This window comes from Sander lucioperca, chromosome 8 (genome assembly GCF_008315115.2).
Source record: "Sander lucioperca isolate FBNREF2018 chromosome 8, SLUC_FBN_1.2, whole genome shotgun sequence".
Lineage (NCBI taxonomy): Eukaryota > Metazoa > Chordata > Actinopteri > Perciformes > Percidae > Sander > Sander lucioperca.
The window spans coordinates 9,531,537-9,559,535 of NC_050180.1; the positions used below are offsets into that span (position 1 = coordinate 9,531,537).

A 27,999-nucleotide genomic window follows, 5' to 3' on the forward strand; every position below is an offset into this window, starting at 1 on the left:
TCATACAATAATATATAAACAGACTTGTTTGTGTTTTTTAGGGTTCAACTCTCTGGTCGGTTCAATTATGGGATTTTCCATTTTGATCAGCGCCGAAGTCTTCAAGCACCATGCCGACGTCTGGTTTCTGGATGGCACCATGGGAGTTGTTATTGGACTCATCATTTTGGCATATGGCATCAAGTAAGATTAACATTTCTCAATGAAGAACATTTCTTTGACCTATTGATTTGTAAATGTCATAATTTCTATAAGGTCGATCCATGTTCTATAAATGCCAGATTCACATGTCAACTCGACAGCTCTGTACTGGCTACACTGGCTGCTGAGTGCCAAAACAGGCCGAGACACCTTGCAGAAGTAATTTCTGCAATCTGCACATTCACATACTTTCCAATGAGATCTTGTTTCTGTGTCCACAGACTCCTGAAGGACATGGTGCCCCGTGTGAGACAGACGAGGAACTACGAACGCTTTGAGTGAGAGTGTGTGTTGGCCAGACGAGCAGGTTCAAACACACACACACACACACACACACACACACACACACACACACACACACACACACACACACACACACACACACAAACACACACCCACACACCTGGCTGCCTCCGCCCTCTTCTCTCTGTCCTTCCTACACATGTTAATACACATGCAGCACATACAGACTCTACACGTTCCCATACACACAAATATACACACATGCTGTATAAACTGTACATAGTACATTCATACATTCAGACAGAAACAAACGCACATGCATACACAAATGCAGCAACTGAGAGACTTTAAGGAAAAAGGACGTGATTGAAGACCACATCCTGGAGAGAAAACACTTAAAGTTAAATTCTTCTGTTCTGCCCTTCTTTACTTTTTTGTCCATTAAAACCACCATTTCAAAAATGACACCTAGAATTAAAAAAATGCCCAAGAGCTGCGACTCCTGTCTACCAGCAGGAGCTTTGGATTTGTTTGACCTGGGGATCCAGCAGTCGCTGTTTAGATAACAGCATTCACCAGTTATAACACAAGAGACAACAGTGTATTGGTTTGTCCTTGTGGGTTTAGCTATTGGCATGGTGGGCATAATGGGGATCAAAATTCCAAAATTACCAAATGGGGTAGATTTTATTGTGATGAGGCCTACACAAAACACACAGCACGTTTTCCCATAATTTATTTGAGAAAACATAGAATAGAATAGGAATTTCTTTGTCTCCCTATTGTATCTTAAATACAAACTCCAAATTGAGCTGAGGGCTGCTCACTATAATTTAAGATTGTTGTTTTGTTTTTCTTTTTATTGTTAAGTACAGGTGTTCCTTTCCTAAATCCATTCCTGTCAAAACCTCACCAGCCTTCCCTCTTTAAAGCAGCCACTATACCTCCTAATACGTTGCTCAGAGATGGAGAGGATGTGAAAAGCCGAGAAAAGAGGACTTAGACAGAGAGCATATGAGCAGTTCTGAGTCAGCAAACACTGCTTTGTCCAAAAGGTGAAAAGCATCAGTGAGCATGGTGAGGTCAGTCTTTATCTGGAAACTCTACCGCTAAAAGGAAAAAGCAGTAAAAGAGCACAGGAGACAAACATTTGCCATATGATGGCTATAAACCTAAAGTGCACATGTAATTTATATACATTGCATAGCCTACTGTACTGTATGTAATGTATCCAAGCACAAATTAGTGAACTTTCCTTCATGCGCTAGTGTTTGTTGCTGACAGTTTAGTGCAGTGCCCGTTTTGACACAATGGGTAATTAAAAAGTAAGACATGATTTGACCGGTGTATCTGACTTTGCATATGTTTCATTGCCATATATTGTACATATCTTTTGGTTGATCTCCTAAACCCAAATACCGGAGTTAATTACTGAACTCCATTCAGCATCTTTTGTTTTTTTACTCAAGACTTAGTTTGACAAAGTTTTACCGGGCAATAGCTAGCATCTGAAGAATAGCGAAATACGTTTTTTAAGGGTAAGATGTAAACGCATCTTAATATTTATCTTGTGTTTTTGTTGTAACACCTTGTCATGCTTATAATTAATAGATGTAAAAGCACTAAACTCTGCAGGAACGTCTCTGGCATTTGCTGTAATCCTATTTATCATTTTCTCTATGTAATGTTGAACTCAATCTAGCTGGGATATTTATTACTTTCATTGACATTAATTTATCCATGTTTTCTTTTTTTCTTCCTTGTTTTGACTGCAAAGTTCATGCGGAAAGTTGGATAAGACAAAGTCTCAAACCTAAGATGAAACAAAGCACAATCACAAAGATGAAGTAGCCTGTGGGAATATCATTTTAATGGCATATCATTTGCAGAGACAGTGCTTTCTCCTTGTGTCGCATACCTGCTTATACCTCATTTGTTCTGCATGGTACCATTGTTATCATCCATTGTTATGTGCAATGAACAGAATGTAAATGCAAACCACACAGTCTGTAAATATGTTTATTACACTGTCCGGGTGCATCAGTAACAAAACGTCACAAATATAGTTGTAGTACTTTATGGCCAACATAAAAGGCTTTTTGGAGTAGACATATAGTTTAAGTGCAGGAGGATCAATGTTACATATCGTTGCACATGTTTACTCTATAGTGCTTATACTGTAAATGTGGTTTTACATATTACTGTAGATTATTGGTGAAATTAAATAAGTCTGTCTGTACATTTTGCACTAAGTGAAAATCTCAGACTGGATGTAGGTGGGATCTTACAGCGCTGTCCGAGGCTTCTTTATCACTTATTAGTAGCTGTCAAAAGAAGAGCTCATTGCCAATCAAAGCATTACATTACATGTTAAAATGGGATAGCTACAACTTACCTGCCGGCACCAATCAGTATTATATATTACTGAACTTTAGTGGGTGTCATAAACTCCAGTAAAAAATCACCCAGAACATTTTTTAGAGAAAATTAGATAAAAAATACTTTTATTGTCAGGAAGCATCAGAAACTCCACAACCCAAAACGAGCAATTAGATTAAGGAAAGGAGTTCAATTTATGGATTGATTTTATACAACTATATTGAGATCAATCAAATTTAGAAATGCATTGATATGAATAATTCATAGATGTTGTGTAATGCGCAAACACACACTGACATATACTGACATATATACATATTCACTATTTAAAGTGAGGTAAACTGTGTACACTGTATATGACTTTGTGGCCTGGTTTCTTCCTGTAAATGTGAATCCAGAGTGCTTGTGTGCCCCCTCGTGGTAGGAAGCCACATGACAAGAGCTGCGATTAGTATTCAGCGCACTGGATCCAAGGGAGCGAGTCTAAATTTATCCCAGGCTGAACACAGCTACAAAGCCTTGGGCAGTGATTCTGAAGGCACCTACATGCACTCTGCACTGTAATTATCAACTCTCTATTGACTTACTGGACAAGGTGCAACTTGCTTGGTATATTATCTTTAGTTTAGTTTCTTTGTGTGAAGAATAAGGTTGAGCTCTAAACTGAAGGTGTGAATCAGCTCACACCACTTCAACTCACCAACAGCACAGTGATTTGTAATATTCCCCCTCTGATGCATAGAAGACAATCTTTACAATGACTTTTACTAGCAAAGCACAGTGTTTACATGCTAATAACCACCACATGAAGCACAGAACAAAGTCATAATAACTCTTTGAAACTGTATGCTTTACTTGCTCTATTGCTCATATTGTTAACTATATTGTGTTCAGATGACTTTTTTGATCTTGGTAACAAAATCCTTTCTACCTCTCTTCTTTGCACTTTGTTTTATTTCCGTGTTACTTTCTCTTGTGCACATTCATGCTACATAGAATTTAGGCCGGGTGCTGCGATTGTGGCCCTGGACCCCTTACTCTTCTTAGTAATAGGTGATCATTGAAGCTGTTGCACTTACTGTAAATCAGAGGTCAGTGCAGCAGCTGAATACCAAAAGAAATATGTTGAATATAACTGTAACTCCATGATCACCAGAGTTGTTGTTGCATTTCATTCATCTATAATGCCATTTGTTTTTACGGCCCAATGAAATGTTTGACAATTCTGCAGCTTGATGAACTGTGCCAAATCATCGAAAACATCTGTCCTGTCTTCTGACATGTGTGTATCATTCATTTAAGCTTGTATGTACAAATAGATGTATTATTACCGCCCCAGAAGATGCATCAACCCATTCATTTAACCTAGTTTTACAAAATTATGATAGCAATACTAACCACTTCTGTTCCTACAAGCTTAGCATGGGCGTGTAAAAACCCTTCCAGCTTCAGCGGTTACAAGTGCAATGCAGCCACAAACATACAAAAAATAACATACATGGAAAGCTGTAACTGAATTTCCAATAAATCTGACTGTAACAGAATTATTATTTGTCTGTTTGTACAGTAATGACATCAGTGGTATTACAGATGATGTAAACGCCATTTATTTATGTAAAATAACTGAGGTATATCTTTGTCAAAGAGCAAAGTTTTATTGATTAATAAAGTTTTATCCTGCTTAATGTTGAGACATGTTTGATTTATTTTCAACCACACAACTGTCATGGAAGGCTTTGGGTACATACAATGGGGGTACAATATCAGTGTGCCATGTAGCAGTCACTAGATGCCAGTGGGTACTATGTGAACAGGCACCAAATGCCCATGGGCACCAATCCCATCCGTACTAGCGTATTGAGTCAGTTTATTCGAATGAAATGAATAAGTTACTGGTCTATATCCACGACGTTCCACTTCCGGGATTGCTCTGGTGCTGCGGGAAATACCGCCGGATGTCCCTCTTTTCGGCCGGATGTCCGTCACCTTCCGCTTTCTTTGTGTTGTAATTTTAAACTCTGGTGGATTGATGAGGACTATGGTTAACTGCTCCTCAGATCTCTGCAGGGTAAATCCAGACAGCTAGCTAGACTATCTGTCCAATCTGAGTTTTCTGTTGCACGACTAAAACAACCTTTGAACGTACACGTTCCACCAAAACAAGTTCCTTCCCGAGGCATAGCACCGCCCAATACAATTGTGATTGGGTTAAAGAAATGCCAATAAACCAGAGCACATTTTTCTCCCATCCCGGAATGCTGTGTGGACTAGCCAGACCCTCCTTCGCAGTTTTCACATTTGTCCAATCATTTAATTTCTGTCAACCTAAACAATCAGCTGCTGTGTCTATGGGGAAAAACTAAAGTTAAAAAAAAAAGTTGGAGGATGAAGAAATACAGAAATATATAAACAAAAAAAACATGCTCAACAGGTTTAAAAAGTCTAAGCAGTAAGCATCATTACTTTTAATCATGTAGATATCTTTCAATTTCTGACAACTACTGTAAATAAAGTGCTCTTTGTGCACTAATGGTGCCCATCTCCTTAAAGGAATAGTTTGACATTTAGAAAAATACGCGTATTGTTTTTTTTGCTGAGAGCTAGATGTGGACATTGATCCCACTCTCATGTCTGTGCAGCCCATTCTCACTCCTAACTTGACATACGGCAGCTTGATCAGGACTACTGTACTTTGCGTACATTTTTTGAGGGTATTGTTTAGCATCATTGTTCAACATGCAGGGTAGACCCATTGTGAATAAAAAAAAAAAAAAAAAAAACTTGGGTTAGGTTTAGGCGACAAAATGCTTGGTTAGGTTTAGGAACTAACTACATTAGTCACGTAACTTATGTTTGTGGCGTTAGTTACCAACGTTACGTAAGGAATGTCACATGCAAAAGTTGACTTTTGGTCATTACGTTGACTTTTGGTCCGTTACGTTGACTTTTGATTTCACACAGCCGGTCAGTTAGCCTAGCTTAGCACAAAGCCTGGAAGCTGGGGGAAAACAGCTAGCCTGGTTCTTCCAAAGGTATCAAAATCCATAAACTCTAAAGCTCAAAAATCTAAATGTTAAAACAACACCTTGTGGTTTTATGGGAGTTTATGCACTATAATATTTCTTGGTAACTTCATGGAGTCTCTGCTGGTTGCATGGCAACTTTATGTTGATGACAAAAACTACAGGAAGTTACTGTGATCGACCGAAGAAATAGTCAGGCACATAAATCCCTATAAAAACACAAGATGTCGTTCTTACAGTTCGGTTTTGGTTTGGATTGAACGTGATATAACATTTTAATTAGTGAGCTTCATATTGACCATACTAATGCAAGAGCTGTATAAATACTCTCATTTAACTCTCGGCAAGCAAATAAACAATTCCTTTAATCTCCACAGTATTCTGTTGGTGGAAAGCAAAAAAAAATTTGAAGTAGAGTGAGACCTCTCCCAGCAGCTCTCCCGCTTCACTCTCTGTCGCACGGGCATATGCATGCACAGAACAGCTAATAGGAATGCTCTTTCTCTAAGATGACCTGTGATTGGTCAAAGTTTACCGTCATAGGCTAGATTTTCTAAAGCCTAAAAACGGAGCCAAGAGGAGGTGCAGAAGTCTAGTGTTTTCTCGGACCACTTGAATTATAATATGCTGGAAGATTATTATGGATTTGTTTGCTGAGTCAGGACCTTCAGATAAAACCCACATAAATAATTTTTATTGCCATTTATGTACATATTGTTTTCTATCCAGCAGTTAGATACATGCCTGGCATAAGGCTATCTGGTCCTTAATGTAGTCCCTACAGGGGCAGATGCGAATCAAGGACTGGTCTGATCTCACACAGCTGAAGAGCAGGGGGTCAGACTGGAACACACAGTGTTTACTACTGCTGTTGTAGGCTGGAAACACCAAGTGACTGTCAGAAAGCTCTGATGTTTGACAATCTACACCATATCTGAAAAAAAACAAGAAAAATAATCAGCAGACGTGTATCAAATCATAAAGAATGTAATTCAAATAGTTATGGAGAGTTTCAACTTTACAGATGGAAGTGGATGTGAATGCACTCCATACTACATGGGACTCTTGCTCAGAATCAAGTCTTCAGCAAGCTCCGCCATTCAAATTATTATGTTTACAACTCAGGTATGGGAGTTTGGGAATTGGGGTAAATGCTGGGGTTAGATCTGTCAATCCCAGCAATCAGGACTTGTATAAAGCTTTAGAGGAGAAAGGCTTGAATCAGGGAAAAAAAGCACCGGGCTTGTTTCTTTTTACCGACTGCATAAAAAGAGATTTTGTCCAATGTGTCCATGTGCTCTGCCCCCTGTTTTTCAACTCTGACACCAGCTGAAATTGCCAAAATTGGCCTCCAAAAAAAAAAAGGCTTCCCGCGTCAGCAGTGACAGCTTAGATACATTTCACAATAACCTTGAACACAATATTTGTGTTCCCACCAAAAAAGACTCCAAATTATTTAAAAGCAATTTAATTAAAAATAAAAATTAATGTCTGACTGTGTCTAATTTGAAGTTATTGTGTAGAATGTTTCCATAAAACTGTATACTGTGCACACCATTGTTATATTACATTTTGCTTGTGGGATTTTTGTCTTGTATGGTGAAAAAAGATCAACTATAATATTTACTACATGTTAATGTTTATACTAAAGTGAATTTTCCAAAAGGGTTATTAAAATGGGTGGATAAAGGCTTATACTTTCAGTTTTGTTGACCCCCTTCTAATTGTTATGACTGCATGGTGCATCGAGTAGGTCTATGATAATTTGCTGTTTAGTTTTAGAATGCACAAAAAGCTGACCTTATAGAGCACGAGTATAGAGCAGATATACTGATATCATTATCATAATAAAACAAAAAACAAATGCACACAAAAACCACACCACTCTCCGAAGACAAATGTCTATGCAGACATGGTTACTGTAGAATTACCTTCATAAAAACAATTGACAAAAATAGTTCTACTCAGAACTATATGCATGACATTGCTTAAGTGCATTTCGTTTTATAGGTGGGAGTGTTTCCTCACACTGAATACAGCAAATTTCAAATCACGTTTTATACACAGAAAAAAATGAAAGTAAATTAGGATTCATGTGTATGCAAAGTAACATGTGAGTACTTACTTGGCAAGATTGTCGGCGCTGTTAAGATGGGGAAAGAATGCAGGTTCACAGATCAGCCCCATCTTCTGGCACGCCTGTTTACAGGAAGTCTTCGCCTCTGCCTTCACAACCTGGAGTGCACTCAGTGGGGGCCAGCTCCCTGTACTATTGCAGAAGTCCTGAGGTAAAGATGAGAAGAAAATAAAAATGATAATATAACAACTGCAAAATCCCAGCCCATAAACCAACATTCCTCCAACCTGTTTTTCTATCAGGATGTGGACCCTCTGGAGCATCCCTTCACAGGAAAACTCATAGGGAAGGTAGGGCTCAATCTGAAATGTGTATGCAAAACTACAATTAGAGATATATTATAGACAAACTGCAGTTCTGTATTCATCAAGTTGAGCATATTTCCACTGTGAAGTGGGTTAGACACCATATGTAGACTCACAGTCTGATTGAGGATAGCAGTGAGAGCTCTCTCCACATCTGTGGAGTTGTGCATATCTACCATCCATACGTAGGGCTCTCCTATGGCCTCGGCATAAGGATGCTGGGATGTCACCTGCAACACCAACAGTGAAATTGAACCATACGGTGTACCTGCTATTAATTTATATTTAATATATATATATTTATAAAAAAAACAGGCATCATTTTTAATTGGTAAAGACAGTAGCTTGATTTCCATGTTGGGTCAACAGACATTATTTAATTTCTTGATTATTTGGTTGAAGTAAAAAGAGATTTTTCTAGGCTCTACACATGTAAAAGTGTTTTGTTTATCAGATCATGGTGAGGGCCTCTCACCTCTCTGATGTTGGGCTTTCCCTTGAAGAACTCGGTGTTCAGGCTACTTTGCGGAGGGTGTAACCTGGGGTTCAGAAAAGCACAGCCATTGGCTAAGGCCTCCAATGGGGCGGGGCCTTCATATGGGAAAGACAATCCGACAAAAACCTTCAACAGACGACAGATAAAAAAACAGTTTAGAATTTCCATGAAGGTGAGGATGTTTATGGTAACCACATGCACTGCTTTATTGTCTCCACACGGTGGCAGCCAACTCCAGGACAGCATGCACAGGGAGGGTTTTCTTTACAAACTCATGCAGTGTGGACCCACACTAAGAACAAGTTTGTGAGTTTGACTTATTTTCAATTCAAGTCCAAATCCTCAGATTTCAAATATCAGTATTTGCAAATATTAACATGGCATGCTGAATAACAGGAAACATGATGCATCCATAATGTTCTTGTATATGTAAAATGTGGACACAAAAATGTAAGTGTGATGCTGCTTACATAGTGTTTAAAGCATATACAGAATATGTGCTATTGTTGAACAGTCTGTCCCCCAGGGCCATTATAATAGCTTTAAAAAAATGCTTTCCTAATTTTATGGGAATTACTTATAAACATGACTTTTCAGAGTCCTCTTACTTCTATATGGGGTCTCAGAGACCTCAGTTGATGGTTAGATGCAACATATTTTCATACTGTACAATCTATATTTATGATTGATGTTCACAAGCCTTCCACAGAGAAAGAGAGAGAGAGAGAGAGAGAGAGAGAGAGAGAGAGAGAGAGAGAGAGAGATGGAAAATCAAGCATTAAAATTCAAACTACAGGGGCCGTCCATTCACAGTACTTTTTAGACAGCACTACCCTCGTCAAGTAAGCCTATTTGTTTATTTGGATCCCGAGTATTTGTCACCATATTCTGCTCAAGTGCACACACAGACACAGCTTGTGTGACCATGCAATTATTTGTGAGAAAGATTTACATTTTGCTTAAGAAATCATCTGTTTTTATGTTTGTTTCACTCTCTCTGTGCTGTTTGCTCATTACATTTCTAAGGCTGGACTAATGTCTTACATTTTTGTTTCAGACCTGGAATTGTCCCTAACTTTTGCAGTACTGTGAGAAAGGACACAATAAGCTAGGCTGATAGTTTGCTGTTTTCCCAACGAGGGAAGGGGGGGTCTCAGGGCCAAGGTTTAAGAGTCCCCGTTCACTACTGATACAAATCCTGTGTCAGTCATAAAAAGCACTGATTCTATCTATGACTTTAAAAATGTCTCTTAAGGTAATCTTATTCAGGGATTTTCTCATGAAGAAGGATAAATGATTTTACTGAATGGCCGCCCTGTACAAATCATTTTTCTTCAAACTGTTTTGTGAATCAATTGTCACTGGTCTAGTTTTTCATTAGCGCTTTTGCTTTTTGGTAAAGGGTTGTCTATAGAAGAGGAGTTAAAAGACTTTAGCCTCTCCTCCACCCTCAACGAGGACAGAGTAGCATGCATTTCCTCAACCTTCCGTCTTATTGAGATATTCAGGACTGGATGTGCTGCTCACTCCGAGCTGTCTAAAGCTTCTGCAGATCCAATAGTGCAGCTGTGTCAAATCCAAACATTGTCCAATCTGCTTTAATATTCTTTAGGGTAAAACACATTATAATAGCTGATATCACTTTTTTTTGTCACCTTTATCAAATGAAAACTAGGATACCACTTTAATACTACACATTACGGTTAAATAAGTTCAGACGAATAAAACAAAAACAATATCTCAATGAAAAAAAAGAAAAGACTATTATTATTTTAACAAGTAGAGCAGTGGGCTTTAAATTGAGGAAGAAGACAAAGTCATCAAAACTCAAGGGAGACACAGTCACCTTGCTCTGTCTCAACAGGGCCTGAACCTCGGTGCCTTTGATAATGCCGTGGTTTTTCACATAGCCTGGAATCCCAGCACTTTGATCGACCGTCCCATGGATCTCCAAGTACTTGTGGATAACATCCATATATGCCCCTTTACCCTGCAGTGTAATAGCAGAGGAAGCAAAGGGTGACTTGCTGGTAAATCAATGGATGCAGCACAAATTACACCTGTCCCTTGACAAGTGTGTATTTTATGGGGGATGTCTAAATGAAAAAGGGGGAACCAACAGACTACTAAACAGCCACGGACTACGTCCACAAAATACTAAAGACCAAAAGGTAAAATGAGGTGACAAAAGTAATTTCAAGGCTTATAATGGCAATCAAAAAACTCAGTTCCCAAAAAGTGCCCCCATCATTTCCTCTTGATTTCAGTCTGTCTGCCAGGTTTAATACTTTACAACTTTCTGTTGGGAACATGATCCATTTTCTACTCTACACTCTACTAACTACAACTGTATACTTCCTTAATACTTTCTCAAATTAATATTGGTGCCTGAAGTAATAAATATATTCTGCATACTTCCAAGAAAAAAGTTTTTCCGGGCTATTACAATGTTTGTCAATTGTTACCTCCCAAAACGTGGCTCTCTTGCCATACACAAGTGCCTGGTTTTGTCTTCTGGTAGACTTTAAGTGCTCAGTTTCTTCAGAGCTCCACTGGTGCTGCACCACAAAGCCCAGAAAGGTGTTGTCTGGTGTATGAGCTGCTCACAGTAAGAGATTACACATTCATTCAGAGAGGTACAAAAAAAGTAGCCATTTGTGTTCCTCAAGCAAGATCAAGCAACATGTTAAAGGGTAACTACCGTTTTTTTTCAACCTTATGTTTTTGTGTCTAAGTGACTGATGGGAACAACAATCTTTGATATTGGTCCAGTATTAAGCAAGATGGCTGCAGTCGGCAGCTAGCGAAACAAGCTACAATGTTAATAGGGCAATTGTCCAGCTTGTATTTACCTTCACAAAAGTGCTCATTTTGCCACTGTCTGACAACATTATGGAAAGGATCCCTTCAGAGATAGACCTTTAAAACCTCTTTGAGACCTTTCTGTTTAACAGAAAAAAAAACTGTCCCTAGTCCCTAGCGCTAAACCCACCAGACTCCATTTAAAAAACTTATTTTCACATGTAAATCGGTAAACTTTGTGTTTATTTTAACCAAAACTAGAGTTGTGATGGTTGGAAAAGGGGAAAGACGACCCAAAACGGTATTTTTCAATTCAAGCCCAGTTCAATATTCTAAGTGTCTGACAACATTATGGAAAGGATTTCTAAGGAGGTCGACCTTTCTGTTAAAGAGTAAGATCCTTTTTTTAAACATGAAAACATCTGTGAAATATCGTTCGCTAAACCCACCAGACTCCATGTAAATAAACAGTAATTTTAGCATCGTAAAATACACTTCATTCAAAGTCGACAGAAACAAAATAAAGCTATGAAAAGCCGTTTTGGGTCGTCTTTCCACTTTTCCAACCATCACAACTCTAGTTTTGGTTAAAATAAACACAAAGTTTACCGATTTACATGTGGAAATATGCTTTTTTACATGGAGTCTGGTGGGTTTAGCGCTAGCAACTTCAGAGCTGCTTCTGGTTAAAACAGAAAGGTCTCAAAGAGGTTTTAAAGGTCTATCTCTGAAGAGATCCTTTCCATAATGTTGTCAGACACTTAGAATATTAATCTGAGCCTGTCACTGGCAAATTGAGCACATGTGAAGGCAAATACAAGCTGGATAATTGCCCTATTAACTTACATTGTAGCTTGTTTCGCCTCTGCCGACTGCAGCGATCTTGTTTAACCCACAATTTCCACCAACTGCAGAACGGCTGCGGATCGGCTCTGCTCCGTGTCGGCTCCGTGCTCCGCCGTCCTTCAATACCATTGACATATATAGAATGGACCAACAGATCCCGTTGCTCTGGACGGAGACCAGTGAAGGATATTAGAAGCACTTTTCCAGTGATGGCTGAGCGTTACTGCGCAGCCTCCAACTGAGAGAGATGACGTAAATGTGACGTGAGCAACCTGTCTGAAAGTTGGAAGTCTTCTGGTAGCTGTGCCAAGAGAAATCTCAATCATTCCGAATCTTGCAGAGACGGAGAGCGTAGGTATATGTAAGGAGATAGCATAGCTTCTCCTGTACTGTACGGTAATTTCTCTACTGTGCGACAGCAAGTCGCGTGGTTTTGACACAATCGTTAGCTTATTTTTACAAAAACACCTGCTACGGAGCCATAACGTGAGGTACAAGGTAATGGAGCCTTTTATACATTGTTGTGTTTCTTTGGAAATAAACAATGGACAAATAGAGTCTTTAAACGCTTCAGATGTAAAGTTATTCGCTGTCAAAGTGGCGCCAAAATGAATGGCAGTCAATGGAATGCTAACGGGAGGTGATGGCTTGGTAGCATCAAAATGGTGCCATAGGAGCTACGCGGTCCGAGGAGGAGCTTACCCCCTTGTTCAATACCCACCAGGTCCGGATTTGTTGCAGAACGACTGCGGCCATGACTGACAGCTGAAGTCACGAGGACCCACGAGATCTTGCAAATTCACGTATGATCGCGCGATATAACAGGATGTAGTTTCTATAAACAGAACCACAAAACCAACAACAGTTTGTTTCCACCCAGAGGACTAGAGGGGAAACAACTCTGTGCTGACCTGCTGAAATATGATCCGCCGTGAGCACGGTGGATTTTATTTTGAAAATTAACCGGATGTTTTATTTTGTTTCTGTGCTCAACTTCCTGTCCCGCACAATCTGCCCTGTGCTAAATTGCTGCGGAGCTCTCCGGCATCCCGCAAAAATAGAAGGTCTGCGTATCTGCTCCGGAGGGCTGCGGATCGCCGGAGCTGGGACGGAGTCGGAATGCAGCCATTCCGCAGTCAGTGAAAATACACACATTGACTTTAGTGGAAACCTATTGACTCCGCCGCCGTTCCAGAGCGGCTCCGCAGCCATTCTGCAGTTGGTGGAAATTGCGGGTAATACTGGACCAATGTCAGATATTGTTGTTCCCATCGTCACTTAGACACAAAAACGTAGGAAAATAGGGTCCAGGTTGAAAAAAACGGTAGTTACCCTTTAATCACACAATTGGCTGTTGGAAAAGAAGAAGTAGGAGAAACATACGGAACATGGTGTAGAACTGCATTGGAATCAGGTTCAGGCTGCCAAATGGGCTCTTAAGGTTGTGCTCTTTGGCCCAATCTACATGATTGAAGTCTGGCTCAGTGCCGAAAGTATCCAACACACGAATCCTACACCTTATTGTCAGACACAGGTACACAATTACACTCACAAAAACATTTAATTTATATACAGATCATACACATATTTCTGATGGAAAATGCACGGCCAAAAGTATGTAGATACTGGACGCCCGAAAAGTCACTTGATTGAAAGTTGAGTATTAGCATTGGCATATCCAAAATAAATATGACCAATAAGAAATATCCTCATCTATGTACTTTTGTATTTGTCATAATTTGATGTAAGGAGGATATGTTTGTTGTCATTTTGACATGTAAGGTGGAGACATGTCCCATTTTCCACAATGTTTTAAAAGTTATATTATTCTCCATCCATCCTTCCTTACATCATCTGTCCTTTCTGTTTTCGTTTTGTTAAACTTGACAAAAACCTGCTCAATAACCTTTTCCTGCCCTTTTTTTGCCAGTTATCTCATTGCCCTCTTTTTCATCTTTTATCTCACGACTATCTCCAACCCTCTCCGTCTTTTAAGGTCTCAGACTCTAGCTTATTGTTATTCCTCTTGGTAAAATCATATCATTTCTTATAGGAGCAGAAGGTTTCTTAGAAAACGACAGCTTTGCACAAAGATCCATCTAATTCTTAAATCCAAATCTTTTCCTGAAAATCTTACCGAAAACACTATTCTTTCGATCCGCTTCTCTACTGGCCTTTTGTCTTGACTTCTTCTCCACTGAATGAGATCTTCATTTCACTCTGCACTATTTTCTGTCTTTTTAACCTCATATTGTTCTCTGGAACATCTTAACTTGTCTGTGGCAAAGGCACATTTTATCTTGGCCTTGAACTATTTTAAAAAGTACACAAAACGGCCAAAAGATTAACAAAACATTATTTATGTATTGCTTCTTATTTGACATATCTCACCATTCTGTCCTATCACGTACATGCGCTGTTTGCAATATATTGTACACCAGTAATGGATTTAGGAAAATTACATGTCTCAACACGTAAGCTCATAATGGATGGCCAAATAAAGGCTTAATAATTATGCAAATTACTGATTCATTCTGGTCTAAAAACTGGTTGTCAGATAGTGTTGTCGGCTTAATCAAATGGGGCCTTCTACAATTGCTGAAACATCAGTGAATGTCATTTAATCCTTCAAAGTATACTTTTGATTCAGCATTTCAATATCAAAATGACCTACCATGCATACATACAGTGAATGTGTGCATATACTCTCACTCTCATATAACTCAAATGGACATTACAATAATATCAGGAACAGAAACCTGATACTCGCCTGTATTTGATCCACGATGCCTGTAGTATTGCCTGAATCTGTCTAAGGCCGATAATATCTGTATAGATCAGGTTTGCCTCCACTTTTTTATGAGTTGGGCAGCCACCTGTCTTGATCCCTAGGAAACTAGAGAGAGAGAGAGAGAGAGAGAGAGAGAGAGAGAGAGAGAGAGAAGGAGAGAGAAACACAATAATGGATGTACACAAATAGAGCTATTATAACAAGGAAAAATGGTTGAATGAGTGGAAATGTATATGCAAGTATGCAATGACACCAGTTACCCTGAAAGAAAGCAGCCTGCAACAAAAGGTTCTTTTTGTGTGCATACTCACTGCTTGAGGTCGGGTATGGAGGCAGTAAGGTGAAGATGGTGACCTAGGATGTGAAGTGTGGAGATGAGGTCACTCCACTGGACTAGTTCCCCAAGAGGGCCCCCACTGAAGGCAGCCTCTGCTATTCTAACACCCGATTCATCTGTCACTACTCCGGGATGCACCAGAATCTGGGGAGTCCAAGGACAAGATGAAACGACAAATGTTCTCTCTCCTTTGTTTCATAATTTTTTTAATATAATACAATTGTTTACGTGCTAATACAGTTCAAATACCGTTTTTTAATCGAGTAAGACCACAGAAAGGGCTAACAGCACATTATCTGTTGATTTTTTTTACCCAACTGTAAAACTTCCAGACAACATTGAGTATCCTATAATGGAAGGGCTGTCTTGTTGAGTTTTAACAAAGCATTAGGATTTATTTATTTCACATCTATAAAGTTGTTTTCCTGGTTGAAGTATCACTCAAATACGATTTCTATTTAAGCAGAAACGGAGGCAGCCAGCTCAAAAAGCATCCTCTAACAAGAAAAAATTTAAATGTGTTCATTCCATGTGTATCATATTGAAATTCACATTGAAATAGGCAGAAATGGAAAAAAGAGTAGGTGTACACACATTCTTCCTATGTTAAATCAGTATATTCCATAGGCTATTGCGTTATAGGTCATTAGAGTGGCCTTTGTTTAAAAAATTATTGCATATTTTGAGTGGGAATTCTGCCCCCCCATCATCATTATGAACTCTCTATGTCCCATGGGAGAACAGAAGGCATAGCAACAGTAACTAAGAGGGAGCGGGGTTAGTGAACTGTCAATAAGTATTCCAATTAAAACAATGGTGAGGTACTGTATACATTACCTGTTTAGCTTTCCTCTCTGTGAGGTTGTATTTGGCTGACAGAGAGCGTCCAGCCTTGACCCAAATGTCTTCCATACTACGAATTCTTTGGTGAATCCAACGAAACTGGACTCTCTTCTCCAGAGATGGATACAGACCTGTTAGACTTTCCCGTACCACTACATGGTCAGACACCGCCTGTGTGAAGAAAACACAAGGCTTATTCTTTATTATTTACCACTTTGTAGATTTGGGTTGGATATCCGAATCCCTTTCCAACACGATGACTTCTTACCATTTTAGCACTGACAAATTAAATCTTTGCTCTTTCCAACTGAGCTGAACAGTTATGCTACATTCTACTCCCTATCATGATCAGCATTCAGTTTAACAATTAGCTTTTTGGACCATGAATGAGTACTGGCTTTGGTGACTTTGTAGCCATCAGGTTATGTTGGACTAGAATTCAGATGTGCAGTTTCAGGGTGTGTTCTGACAGAAACAGAAAGAAACACTTCTCTGGTAAAGCGGGTTGGCAAAGGTTATATACACACCTTTTACTTATCACACATACACAAAAGTATCACGCAGTCTTGCATTATTTGGCATTTACCTCTGAGTTTTCCAGTAGAGCTACTCGGCCTGGAAGCACAGGACACCAGGACTCTATCTAAACACAACATAAAGAAAGAGGAGGCAGTTACACCAGCATCAACCATACACTTTTTCCATCTTTTTGCATTTACATAAATGAGCAATTTACTGTATGTGATGAGGTCTTCACTGGGCAGTGTTAACACTGTGTGATATGAGAGCTTGAAACCACTTAGGTACCTCACTGAGGTAGATCAGGATGGAGCACAGAGACCCATTCACCCCATAATTGCTGTAGCAAAGGTCAGTCCTCCACATCTCCCCCAGCCACTGAGGGTCACAACACCAAAACAATTGCATTATTATGATCAACACAGTGCTTTGCATGAAGGTAAACACAAAATTAACATGATTAACTGATTAGTTTCAAAGTATGCTGACAACATGATTGAATAAACAATACCTAAGTGATAATATGTTCTTAGGAATATTTACCAATGAGGTTTCAATAATAGGTTGCCATTTCAATGATAAAGAAATTCGTTACCTTCAGTTTCTCCTTACAGTGTGGGAATCCATCCATGGGTGGCAGTGGGCAATTTTCATCCTCTTTGATTTGGTCATCTACGGAAAAAGACAACAGCTTGTTTGCTCTTTCAGAAATGCTCTATTCATTAAAATGCATTCATTTGGTCATTAAATTCAGTAAGTTTCAGTTATTCCAAAGTCCAATTAGTGATATCATTAGAGTGCTGGAGGAGATTGTTTTAATTTCCTGCTAATGAAGTGTGAAATAATGCCAATAATGTAAGTGATATAAAACCTGCATTTGTTCATTAGAAGTCTTAATTAGAATTCAAGGCAAGACGAGAAAGACAAACTTATCTTTTTCACCAACTGATTAAAGACTGTGTTTATCTTAGTTCTCATTAGATAATAGTCTAATTGCACAAGATTCAGCCACCTTGTACTGTAGGCTATAGTTTGTGCTCTTAAAGGGATAGTTGTGATTTTTTGAAGTGAAGTTTTATGAGGTAGGCCTACGCCTACTTATCCATAGTCAGTGTAGCCTACAGTAGATGGCAGTTTGCAGACGCAGGCAGGAGTAAAAACACGGAAGGTAATGGGCATCAAATACATAGCCTAGGCCTACTATTCCACTCGGCGCTGTGTCAGTGCTTCACTATGAAATTCATTTCGCTTGCTAGTTGAGGAAATGGCCAAATCAATGATACTATGTTCAGTGTTGTAATGTAACGGAGTACAAATACTTCGTTACTGTACTTAAGTAGAAATTTCACGTATCTGTACTTTACTTCGCTATTTAAATTTATGTCAACTTTCACTTTTACTCCACTACATTTCCTAGATAAAATGTATACTTTTACTCCGTTATATTTCCACTAAGCATCTTCGTTACTCGTTACTAAAAAAATAAAATTAGAAGAAATGTGTGCGACTGCAATAAGGGAGGTTTGGCGAATCACTGCTCCTAGATTGCATTACGCACGCTCCGCGCGCCGCACGCTCTATTTCAGCGCTTGTTTGTTGCTAAAGGAGGAGGAGGATGCACAACTGAAACCGCCATGGAAGCACGAGCACCTACTGGAGGACCTCCCGTTATCGTAGACGACCACCCTGACGATAGTGGTGAACTTGGTGAACAGGGTAGTGGTGAAGATAACGTCATACGCCTGTGGCCGTATTTGCAAGAAATGTTTCTGTACATTGGAATGAATGATTGTTCCTACTGGATGATAAGAAGACATGGGAACCCTGAATATGCTTTATGCTTTACTATAAGAAAGCCACAATAGAGTTCACAATAAAAGTTCTAACTGCTTGCTTTTTTTAAAACTTTACTTTTACTTCAAATACATAAGTACATTAAATATCAGAAAATTACTTTTGATACTTAAGTACAGTATATATCAGATACTTTAAGACTTTTACTTAAGTAATATTCTAAAAGGTAACTTTCACTTCTACCAAAGTCTTTTTCTAGTACAATACTTGTACTTTTACTCAAGTATTGCTTTCTAGTACTTTATACAACACTGACTATGTTTTCACTGCTGCAGTAGGCTACCAGGCAAAACGCCGTGGTTTTTTGAGACAGAGACATGGGCAGGTGGAAGGTGGGCTACTGCCATAGACTGTATGGCTACTGCACGCACTGTTTCTGTAAGTTATACAAAGGGTGACCAGATGTCCCGGTTTGACCGGGACAGTCCCAATTTTGAATTGGATGTCCCGAGTCCGACAAAAGTCTGTCGGGACGCTAAAATATCCCGGTTTACACCAGGAGCGCCGTCAGCCGATTTTTTGTAGTATTAGGTGTCCTTAATAACATACTAAAAGTTTACTAAAGTTTGACCACTAGAAAGGTATAATTTTCAAGATGGCCTCCAAGATGGGCAGGACGCCCCTAAAAAATCCTAAATACTTCAATATTTGACCTAGCCAAGTAATCTTGGTGTCTAACCCCATGTTGTCTGGGTCTATGAATCCATTGGACTTGTTTAATTTGCACTGACATGATTACATACTTATGGAATACATGATTTTGTGAGATTACTGTAAGGTTTGAGCTTTGTTTGGGGTGAACCAGAGATGTAAACGGTTTAGCCTATGTCATGCAACTCCTACTCAGTATGTGTTTTTGGACACATACCCTTTTTTTTTGGCTAAAACACAGACTTGACATTCAATGTAAAAGTTATTTAACCAGTACTGGGCAGGCTGGGTAGCTCTGACCTTGTCATCGAGCAGACATTGATGTGATCCTTGAAAAGCAGTGGAGTCTTGACCCATGGAAGTGGAATGACTGAAGAAATGTGAGCATTGTGGACCATGTCTACACCCATCACATCTGAATACAACAACGCCATGTAGGAATTCAATGACCTCACCTACATGACCAGCGAGCACCGAGAATCCTCAGAAGCAAGGATGAAAAGAGATCACTCTGATCTAGAAAAGATCAAGGAAAAGCTTAGCATTTGCACACCATTCTCTCCAGACCCATCTCTGAGAAACATTGTAACTGGTGTTGTTGCCAAAGAGGAGGTGAATGTGCATGAGTTTGAGACTGTTGGCAATGAGATCATTGAAAAGATGATTGGAAAACCCGTTTTTGGAATATCCTTCAAACGGAAAGACCGGGCAAAAACCCTTGCAGATGACTCCACCATCATAGATGCCCAAGATCGAACCATTGATCTTGCTTTGCTGTTCCAACGGTTCCTGATCATGTTGAAAACTGGACAGTTTTCACTGGAAGAGGTAATGAGCTATGAGCTCTGCTCATGTCCTGCAGCCCTGTTTGAAAGCAAGGAAATCTTCTGTAAAGCCAACAAGCCCCAACTAGCGCAGGCAGTCACTGAGTTCTCAAGCAAGAAATCTAACAAAACGTTTTCACTGGAAGAGGTAATGAGCTATGAGCTCTGCTCATTTCCTGCAGCCCTGTTTGAAGGCAAGGAAATCTTCTGTAAAGCCAACAAGCCCCAACTAGAGCAAGCAGTCACTGAGTTCTTAAGCAAGAAATCTAACAAAACTGTCCTGGATTCCATCCCACCAACTGAGCATTATGTCCTTGACAGTGGCTCCCTGGTTCACCGCTTGGCATGGAAAAAGGGTGACAGTTACGGTGCCATTGCACAGTCATATGCAGACTTTACCATACGCGATGATGGTAGAGCAACAGTTGTTTTTGATGGTTATAGCCAGTGGTGGAATGTAATGAAGTACAAATACTTTGTACTTCAGTAAATTTTTCATGTATCTGTACTTTACTTAAGTAGAATCAATAGTGCATACTTTTGACTTTTACTTCGTTACATTTTGCAGCAATTATCTATACTTTGTACTCCACTACATTTCTACAACGTTCCGTTACATTTTTGTTACATTTTCTGATCAGTTTTTCCCCCTGCCAAAACGTCTTCCTGATCGTCACACGTTTGTCTCACCAGTGAAGTTTGGTTGCCATAGATATATATGCGGTACCGCCGATTCTTCAACGGCTTCCAAGCCAGCTCCGGCGCTTCAGAGCCCGGGCGCAGCGCCGCCGACCCTCGGTAATACAGCCTCCGGTAAAAGTGAAAATGAAAATGTTTGTTTTTTATTATTCCCGTTTTTAAAACATAGTTGCCATTTATTTCTCTCCACAGCGTTGTTTACTTCTCCGCCAGGCTTCGTAAGACACGTTCATATCTTATTTATTTGGCTGGACCTCTTCACATCGCCTCCCCATTTTCGCTGCTTCACACACTTTATTTGCTTACGCTCCCATGGTTAAAGGAAATAAAACTGTCTTAAAATACATCCATGAATAAAACCAACCGCATTCCGATTCTAACAACATATTTCCGTTTTATGCTGGTTAGGATAGGAACTTTTTTTTAAAAGCCAGGCCTTGTTTGTGGTAGTGGACAGTATGGATACTGTCGAAGTTCAGCATCAAAATAACTGAACCACCCCTTTGTAAATCACGGGTCGCTAGACACAGTGCCCTCACTGACCAAGGTGCAAACTAACCAACTAACCAACTTTTTTTCTTATTTGCATATTACCATTTAAAATGGCAATATGCAAATAAGATTAAGAGAATAAATCATTATGCGAGTACTTTTACTTTTAATACTTAAAGTACATTTAAAATCAGGTACTTTTTACTTTTACTTAAGTAGGTTGTCATTGTGGTACTTCTTCTTTTACTAAAGTAAATATGTCTCTGGTTATTTGTACTTTTACTTAAGTACTGAGATTCAGTACTTCCTTTACCACTGGATATAGCGAAGGTCCTTCCATCAAAGAAAATACACATCAGAGACGTGGTGAAAACACTCACCCCATCGTTAACTTCAAGTTGGGAATTGTGAGAATCACTATAATCAACCTCTATGGGAGGAAGAGTGTGACGACTAATGGTAAATCTAGTGAAGGTCACAGTGCAAAAAAGTATCAAAAATAAACTAAATAAGAGGAAACAACTGAAGAAAATAGAAAAAGATATGTATAAATAAGAAGTATTAAAAAGGAATAAAAACAAAAGGCAAAAAAAACCAAAACACATTATAAAAAAATATTTAAAAAATCTATAAAAAAATAAATAAATGGGGTTAGCTATACTGAGCCTTCATGTGGCAGCCCTGTTTCGACTAATTTTACAGTACCACACAGTTCTAATGAATTTATTCAAACGATATGAGAAAGGACAAATATGCAATTACTTAAGGGAAATTGTATTATTAAATTGTATGTAATTGTATTCACCCTTATTTTTCACATAAATATGCTTGTAACCAATTGCTTTAATATATAATTGTACTTGTAATCACTTATCTATCGTACAAATATGCTAATTAGAATATTACATGGCCAAAACATGTATCAGGCACCAGTATTCCTGGTCTAGGAGGAATACAAAGGAATAATGGTCATTTTAAGGACCTGACGGCCGCCATTTTGAAAAAGGGGCCTTTCTTGGCCTCAAAGTTTGGTAAACTTTTAGTATGTTTTTAAGTACATCTGATACTACTGTAAACCACTGAGAAATCTTTTGTTAGAATTGTTTTGGGGTCAAGCCATATTTGCAGCTGACTATCAGGTTTATGGATGCGCTCTGCTGTATGCTGCATTTGTGCTCCGTGTATTTCTGCAGTAGTTTTGTTTTTCCACCTCCGATGTACAGCAGCGTACAGCCACTTCCCTAAACTATTTGTCTCATTCAGAGACCAAACGGGGCTCTGTGTCTGTCAGAAGGTCTGAGATCTAACCTATCAGCAGAGCAATCACATAATGCACAGTAGACTATGGTGCAGGTATACATTATTTTCTGAAATATAGTGACTTTATTCTTGTAATAGCCTATTTATAACTTTATTTTTCTCAAAATATCACGACTCCTCCAAATCACAGAGAACACAGATAAACTGTATTTTAAATGTGCACAAAGTTTTGGACATGAGCAGAAATCTTGCTCAAACACATCTGAAATATTACAGTCCAGGAGTTTATTAATACATTAAAATGAATTAATGTAGCATTGAGGTGAATAATTGTCATATGCACATTTAAGGAGGTTACTTCCTCAACAAAAGACGCAAAACAGGAGGGAAGAAAATGATGCCTAGGCTACATGTGTGCTGACTCAGATATAATTAGAAAAGTCGATCCAAAGGAGAATAAATAGTTGAAAGCAATACAGCATGCCTGAGAGCCTTACTTCAATATATTCCATTATGTTTTTATATTTTGATTGTAATCTGTTTCTCTTTACATAATTATATTTGCAGCATACATTGATTCAGAAAAAAGTAGAAATAGGTGCATAAAAATTCACATTTTAATTCTTTTGGTGTTATTGGAATAAATAACACTTCAAAAAATCTTTTTTAGAAGAAATCTCAACATAAATCTCACACTAAACTGAAAATAGCTGTTGCTGCAATTTTGTTAATTTTACAGGAAAAAACACTGTTATTATTAGATGAGGAGCCTACGATCAAAATAATGAAGTTACTGTCTGTGTCTATGTCTGACCTGGGCTGGCACAGAGTGTGCGTGCACGAGCACTACGGTCATGCGCAAAGTGTCCCGGTTTTATTTCCGGGAAATCTGGTCACCCTAGTTATGCAGTAATGCTGCTTTGTCACTTTTTGACCCGTCCGAGCCTGTGATATTTTCTAGTAGGCTAAACTGAACCCGAACCAAAAGAAGGCCTCCTAAAAAAAAATCATATCAGTGGAAGTGTAGGCTATGCTATATTTAGGCTTAGATCATTTTCACTGCTTGACCTGGTCGTCAGACAGAACTTTATCACGGGAAACTGAAGCCGTTAAATATGCTATCTTCAAAGCCAGGTTGTTCCAGGCCTTTCTGTGTGGAGTTTGCATGTTCTCCCCGTGTTTGCGTGGGTTTCCTCCGGGTGCTCCGGTTTCTTCCCACCATAAAGACATGCATGCTAGGTAATTAGGACTACAGTTAAAAATTAGCCGACTGGCTAACACTGGTGCATTTACAGAAATGTTGATTAATGTGCATTGTCCTAATCAAATAAACTTACAAACAATAAACTTACAAACCAGACTCCTATGACAAAAACAGTAATTTTACCTCTCACGGCAGCTGCTGATCTACCGCTCTCTTAATCGATTTGTTTGTCCTGTTGTGTGACTCTGGTGTTTAAAGATTTAGTTCGGATTCACCAAAGCCCATTCCTAATAAAATAAAAATGTAAGAACCCCATTGCACAATGTAACCTGTTTCTCTGGGTCTTTAAAGTAGTGAACATTGAGGGTGAGATGGCTGCACTGCAAATGATTCATTCTTATTCACAATCTTTGAAACTCTACCCTGCAGAGCAAGCACAGCCTGGGTGTTTACTATAAAGTATTATAAATGAAAGCATCTGTATGGTGTGTGACTTAGCCTGCTACTGTCTTTGTAGCCAGTTCCTCTGCATGTGTGCAAAGCAACACTGTTGTCCATATATACTATTAAAAACACACCAGTGAGCCACATCGTGTTCACATGTTCGATGTTCCTTCATCATGGTGAACATGGGCACTGTAGTTTACTTTTACTCAATCCCACATATGCTGTCTTGCTGTTGTAAACTCACCAGAACACAATGTGTATAAATCCATGGCTTAAAATAGCCCCACAGCTACCTTACTCAATTTTGGCTGTTTTGAAAAACTACTTAGCCTCTTTTTGAAAAATCTAATTATACCAGTTTGACCCATTTGTAAAGATATAGGCCTACGTCTTCAGTATGGGTAGGGCAATCGCAATGAGAGACAGTTTCTTCATGTTAAACCGGCCACTGTGGGAATACAGTTAGCATTCATGCTCTATTTGTCATTTTACCAGATTTGACTTGTTGGACATTGTTCTCCTCCTTCTCTGCCTGTAGCTTTAGGTGTTTCTCCATGTGAACCACTTGTTGCTGCAGGTGGAGTTTATCAGAACGCAGCTCCTTCAGCATCTCATCCCTCAGCTGTCCTTTCTCTTTTTCTGCCTCCATTTTAATCTGGAGTGACTGTAGTTCTTCTTTGTAGTCCTTCAAGGGAGGCAGGGGAGAGACTGACAGGGAGAGTTTGTATTGTTAGTTTGAGTAAATATACATTAACATGTTTTCAAGAAACCTACATCAGAAAACAACGGTTGAAGCAATCAGCCAACTATTACTCATAGAATATTAAGTTAAGAAATATTCAGCCATCACTACCAGGCCATTCCTATTTTAATGATGTAGTACTACTCAGTGAAAATGCATTTTAGAGACAATAATTAAATCATATTTACTGAGACATAAGTATGTTTTTGCCATGAAAAGACCAAAATGGACAGAGATTTATCCTGCCAACAAGTACTGTCTTTGTAGCTTATCCCTCTGCATAAAGCTCAATTGTTGTGCAAAAACTATTAAAAACACACCAGCGAGCGACACAGTGTTCCGAGACATGTTCCTTCATCATGATGAACTGTAGTTTATTTTGATCCCACATACTGTATGCCATCTTGCTGTCATAAACTCACCAGAGCACCAAACTGTGTATACATCCACAGCTGAAAATAGTCCCTAACAACAGCACCTTTACTCAATTTGGGGTAACATTTGCTAAAAAACTACAGTGCCCTGCTGTTTGATAAACTACTAAGCCTCTTTTAAAAAAATCTAATTAGACATTTTTGACACATTTGTTAAGATATATGTCTTGAGTAGGGAGGGGCCAGGCAATCGCAAAGAGAGACAGACTAATGTATTATTGATTTTGGACTTGTCATGGGAATAGTAGACACTATGACAAAAAGAATGACATTATATCTAGGGCTGCTCGATTATGGATAAAAAAATAATCACAATTATTTCGGTCAAAACTGAAATCACGATAATTTAACACGATTATTCATTGACTTCTGGAAAGATGTTGCAATTATTGAACTTAAAAAACAGTGGAAAAAGTTAAATAAATCAACAATAAAAAAAAAACACAACTGTGAAATTTGCCTTTATGCTTTTCTTATTTAAACTTTATTTTTTCATTCAGAACACAAGAGAAAATAAGAGTTTACTTGCAAAACGTAGTGAGCTATGTTTTTCTCGATTATTCTGATTTGTGATCATGGGGTGCCGAAATCATAATCACGATTAAATTTTGATTAATTGTACAGCCCTAATTATACCTTATTATTTTTAGTCAATCACATGCTTCTAGCCAATGTTTTTGTTCAATAAGCCTACATATTTCATATCAACACATCTGAATTCATCACTCCTGTGCTGATATAACTGTAATTGCTTTAGACTATCGTCATGGTAGAGTTTCTCCATGTTAAAACAGGCCACTGTGGGAGTACAGTTAGCATTCTGCTTTTAATTTGATCATGAGGGTAATTTTACCAGATTTGAGTTGTTGGACATTGTTCTCCTCCTTTTCTGCCTGTAGCTTTAGGTGTTTCTCCATGTGAACCACTTGTTGCTGCAGGTGGAGTTTATCAGAACGCAGCTCCTTCAGCATCTCATTCCTCAGCTGTCCTTTCTCTTTTTCTGCCTCCATTTTAATCTGGAGTGACTGTAGTTCTTCCTTGTAGTCCTTCAAGGGAGGCAGGGGAGAGACTGCCAGAGAGAGTTTGTAGTGTTAATTTGAGTAGTCCTAAGTATCCCTCTGCTTTGAACATGTTTTCAAGAGATTTGCATGTGAAAAGAGCTGTTGAAGCAATCAGCCATATTATACAATTTATACTCATGAAATATTCTGTTAGCAAATATTACCAGGGAATTTCTATTTTAATTTGATGGGGTGCCACTTCACTGAAATTGATATATTAACTGAGAGCTGTGACATAATAAACGTGTATTTGCATGCAGAAAAAAACAAAAAAAACTTGTCTTTAGAGTTTGCTCACAATCGTCAGAGGATCCCACCATGTTGAGGATTTCTTCCACAAACTTGACAATACTCTTCATTATTTCTAGGAATATAAAGGGGAAGTGAAAAAAGGAGAGACAGAGACAAGCAAGAAAGTCGGGGAGAATTAAGAGAGAGAGGGAGCAGTGGTTGTGATGTCTATTGACAAGAAATCTCTAAAAACAATTCCTAAGGATGCAAGAGTTTGTTTCAAGAGGGTAGAAGAAATTCACCGCTTTTTACCCACTATTACCTCAATCTCACTCTCAATTTTACATCCCCAAGATAGCCCTTCCAATAAATAACTCCTATTTGAATGGTCTTTCTTAGCCACCGCTACTGTGACTGAATGATTGAACAGATGTTCCTAATTTCTACAATGTGCAGTTAAAAAGATAGCAGCCTAATAATTCCCTATTCACCATTCTCCATCATTATACCACATTTGCTTCACTGTTCAATGGCTATGTGGAGAAGAGAGAGTGTGTGGCACGTTGAGCTTATTTTCCTACACCCAGAGATAAAGTTTTATGGGTTAGTAAATTAAGTGTGACTCTTCTCATTATCACTGTGCTCTCTCTTATCACCTTCAGGCCTGGCTGTTTTTATCCTCAATGTGCCATGCTGCCTCAGTTTGTTGTGACCGGTCATGCTGATGCCCTCCTGTTCCGAATTGCTCTAAAACCAGTTTAGACAGACAAGACACACTTCAAAAAGCTGGTAAGATAAGGCATTTTGATTATAAGCAGATGTGTGTGTATAAGGCAAACAGTTGTGACCTGAATTTAACTGATGTTTATATTAGGGGAATAAAGGAATGAAGGAAGGAAGTTAGATACAGACCAGGAAGTAATATGTCAAACTTAGACACCAGATGAAACCAATGCCCAGTAGCACAAACATGGTTCTCCACAGTGTGTCTCTCGGTTTTCTCATGATTCCTGATGCAATAGAGATGGATGTTGGGTGTATGGGCCTTGTTTGAAACAAAACTAGATTATTTGACATTCTACGCAGCATTTCATTAAAGGTGCAATATGTAATACTGACAGCTATTGTTTAAAATGGTTACTGCAGTCCAAATTAAAAATTCTGGAGAGAGCTGGCCC

At 38.8% G+C, this 27,999-nt stretch overlaps 2 protein-coding genes across 3 annotated transcripts in view; one reads left to right on the forward strand and one right to left on the reverse strand.

Annotated features, from left to right (window-relative positions):
* The window catches only part of tmem163a (transmembrane protein 163a), an 80,591-nt gene extending 76,083 nt beyond the window's left edge, over positions 1 to 4,508 (forward strand). For both annotated transcript variants that reach the window (XM_036004456.1, XM_036004457.1), the window contains exons 7-8: positions 42 to 183; positions 423 to 4,508. In XM_036004456.1, coding sequence (XP_035860349.1) covers positions 42 to 183; positions 423 to 483 — 203 coding nt within the window. In that variant the 3' untranslated portion in view covers positions 484 to 4,508. The remainder of the gene's footprint in view (positions 1 to 41; positions 184 to 422) is intronic.
* Positions 4,509 to 6,518: 2,010 nt separating this feature from the next.
* LOC116037737 (alpha-1,6-mannosylglycoprotein 6-beta-N-acetylglucosaminyltransferase A-like) lies at positions 6,519 to 27,863 on the reverse strand. The gene is made up of 19 exons (XM_031281727.1): positions 27,734 to 27,863; positions 27,478 to 27,568; positions 26,889 to 26,954; positions 26,383 to 26,598; positions 24,846 to 25,061; positions 17,518 to 17,594; positions 17,211 to 17,300; positions 16,990 to 17,046; positions 16,398 to 16,574; positions 15,535 to 15,704; positions 15,203 to 15,328; positions 13,816 to 13,988; positions 11,250 to 11,383; positions 10,631 to 10,774; positions 8,764 to 8,910; positions 8,405 to 8,518; positions 8,211 to 8,285; positions 7,972 to 8,129; positions 6,519 to 6,780 (listed from the first exon to the last, which is right to left on the reverse strand). Exons 1-19 carry the CDS (start codon positions 27,824 to 27,826, stop codon positions 6,579 to 6,581), a joined length of 2,526 nt encoding a protein of 841 aa, XP_031137587.1. The 5' UTR covers positions 27,827 to 27,863; the 3' UTR covers positions 6,519 to 6,578.
* Positions 27,864 to 27,999: the final 136 nt, after the last annotated feature.

Bases quoted from the DNA above. Each gene is read 5' to 3' on its own strand.
- LOC116037737 (XM_031281727.1), bottom strand. From the start codon at position 27,826: ATGAGAAAACCGAGAGACACACTGTGGAGAACCATGTTTGTGCTACTG. The intron at 13,989-15,202 runs GCGAGTATCAGG...TAAATTAAATGT, and splicing joins GCATCGTGGATCAAATACAG to TTTTGTGAGTGTAATTGTGT. The intron at 11,384-13,815 runs GTATGTTTCTCC...TACTGTGAGCAG, and splicing joins GCAGTTCTACACCATGTTCC to CTCATACACCAGACAACACC.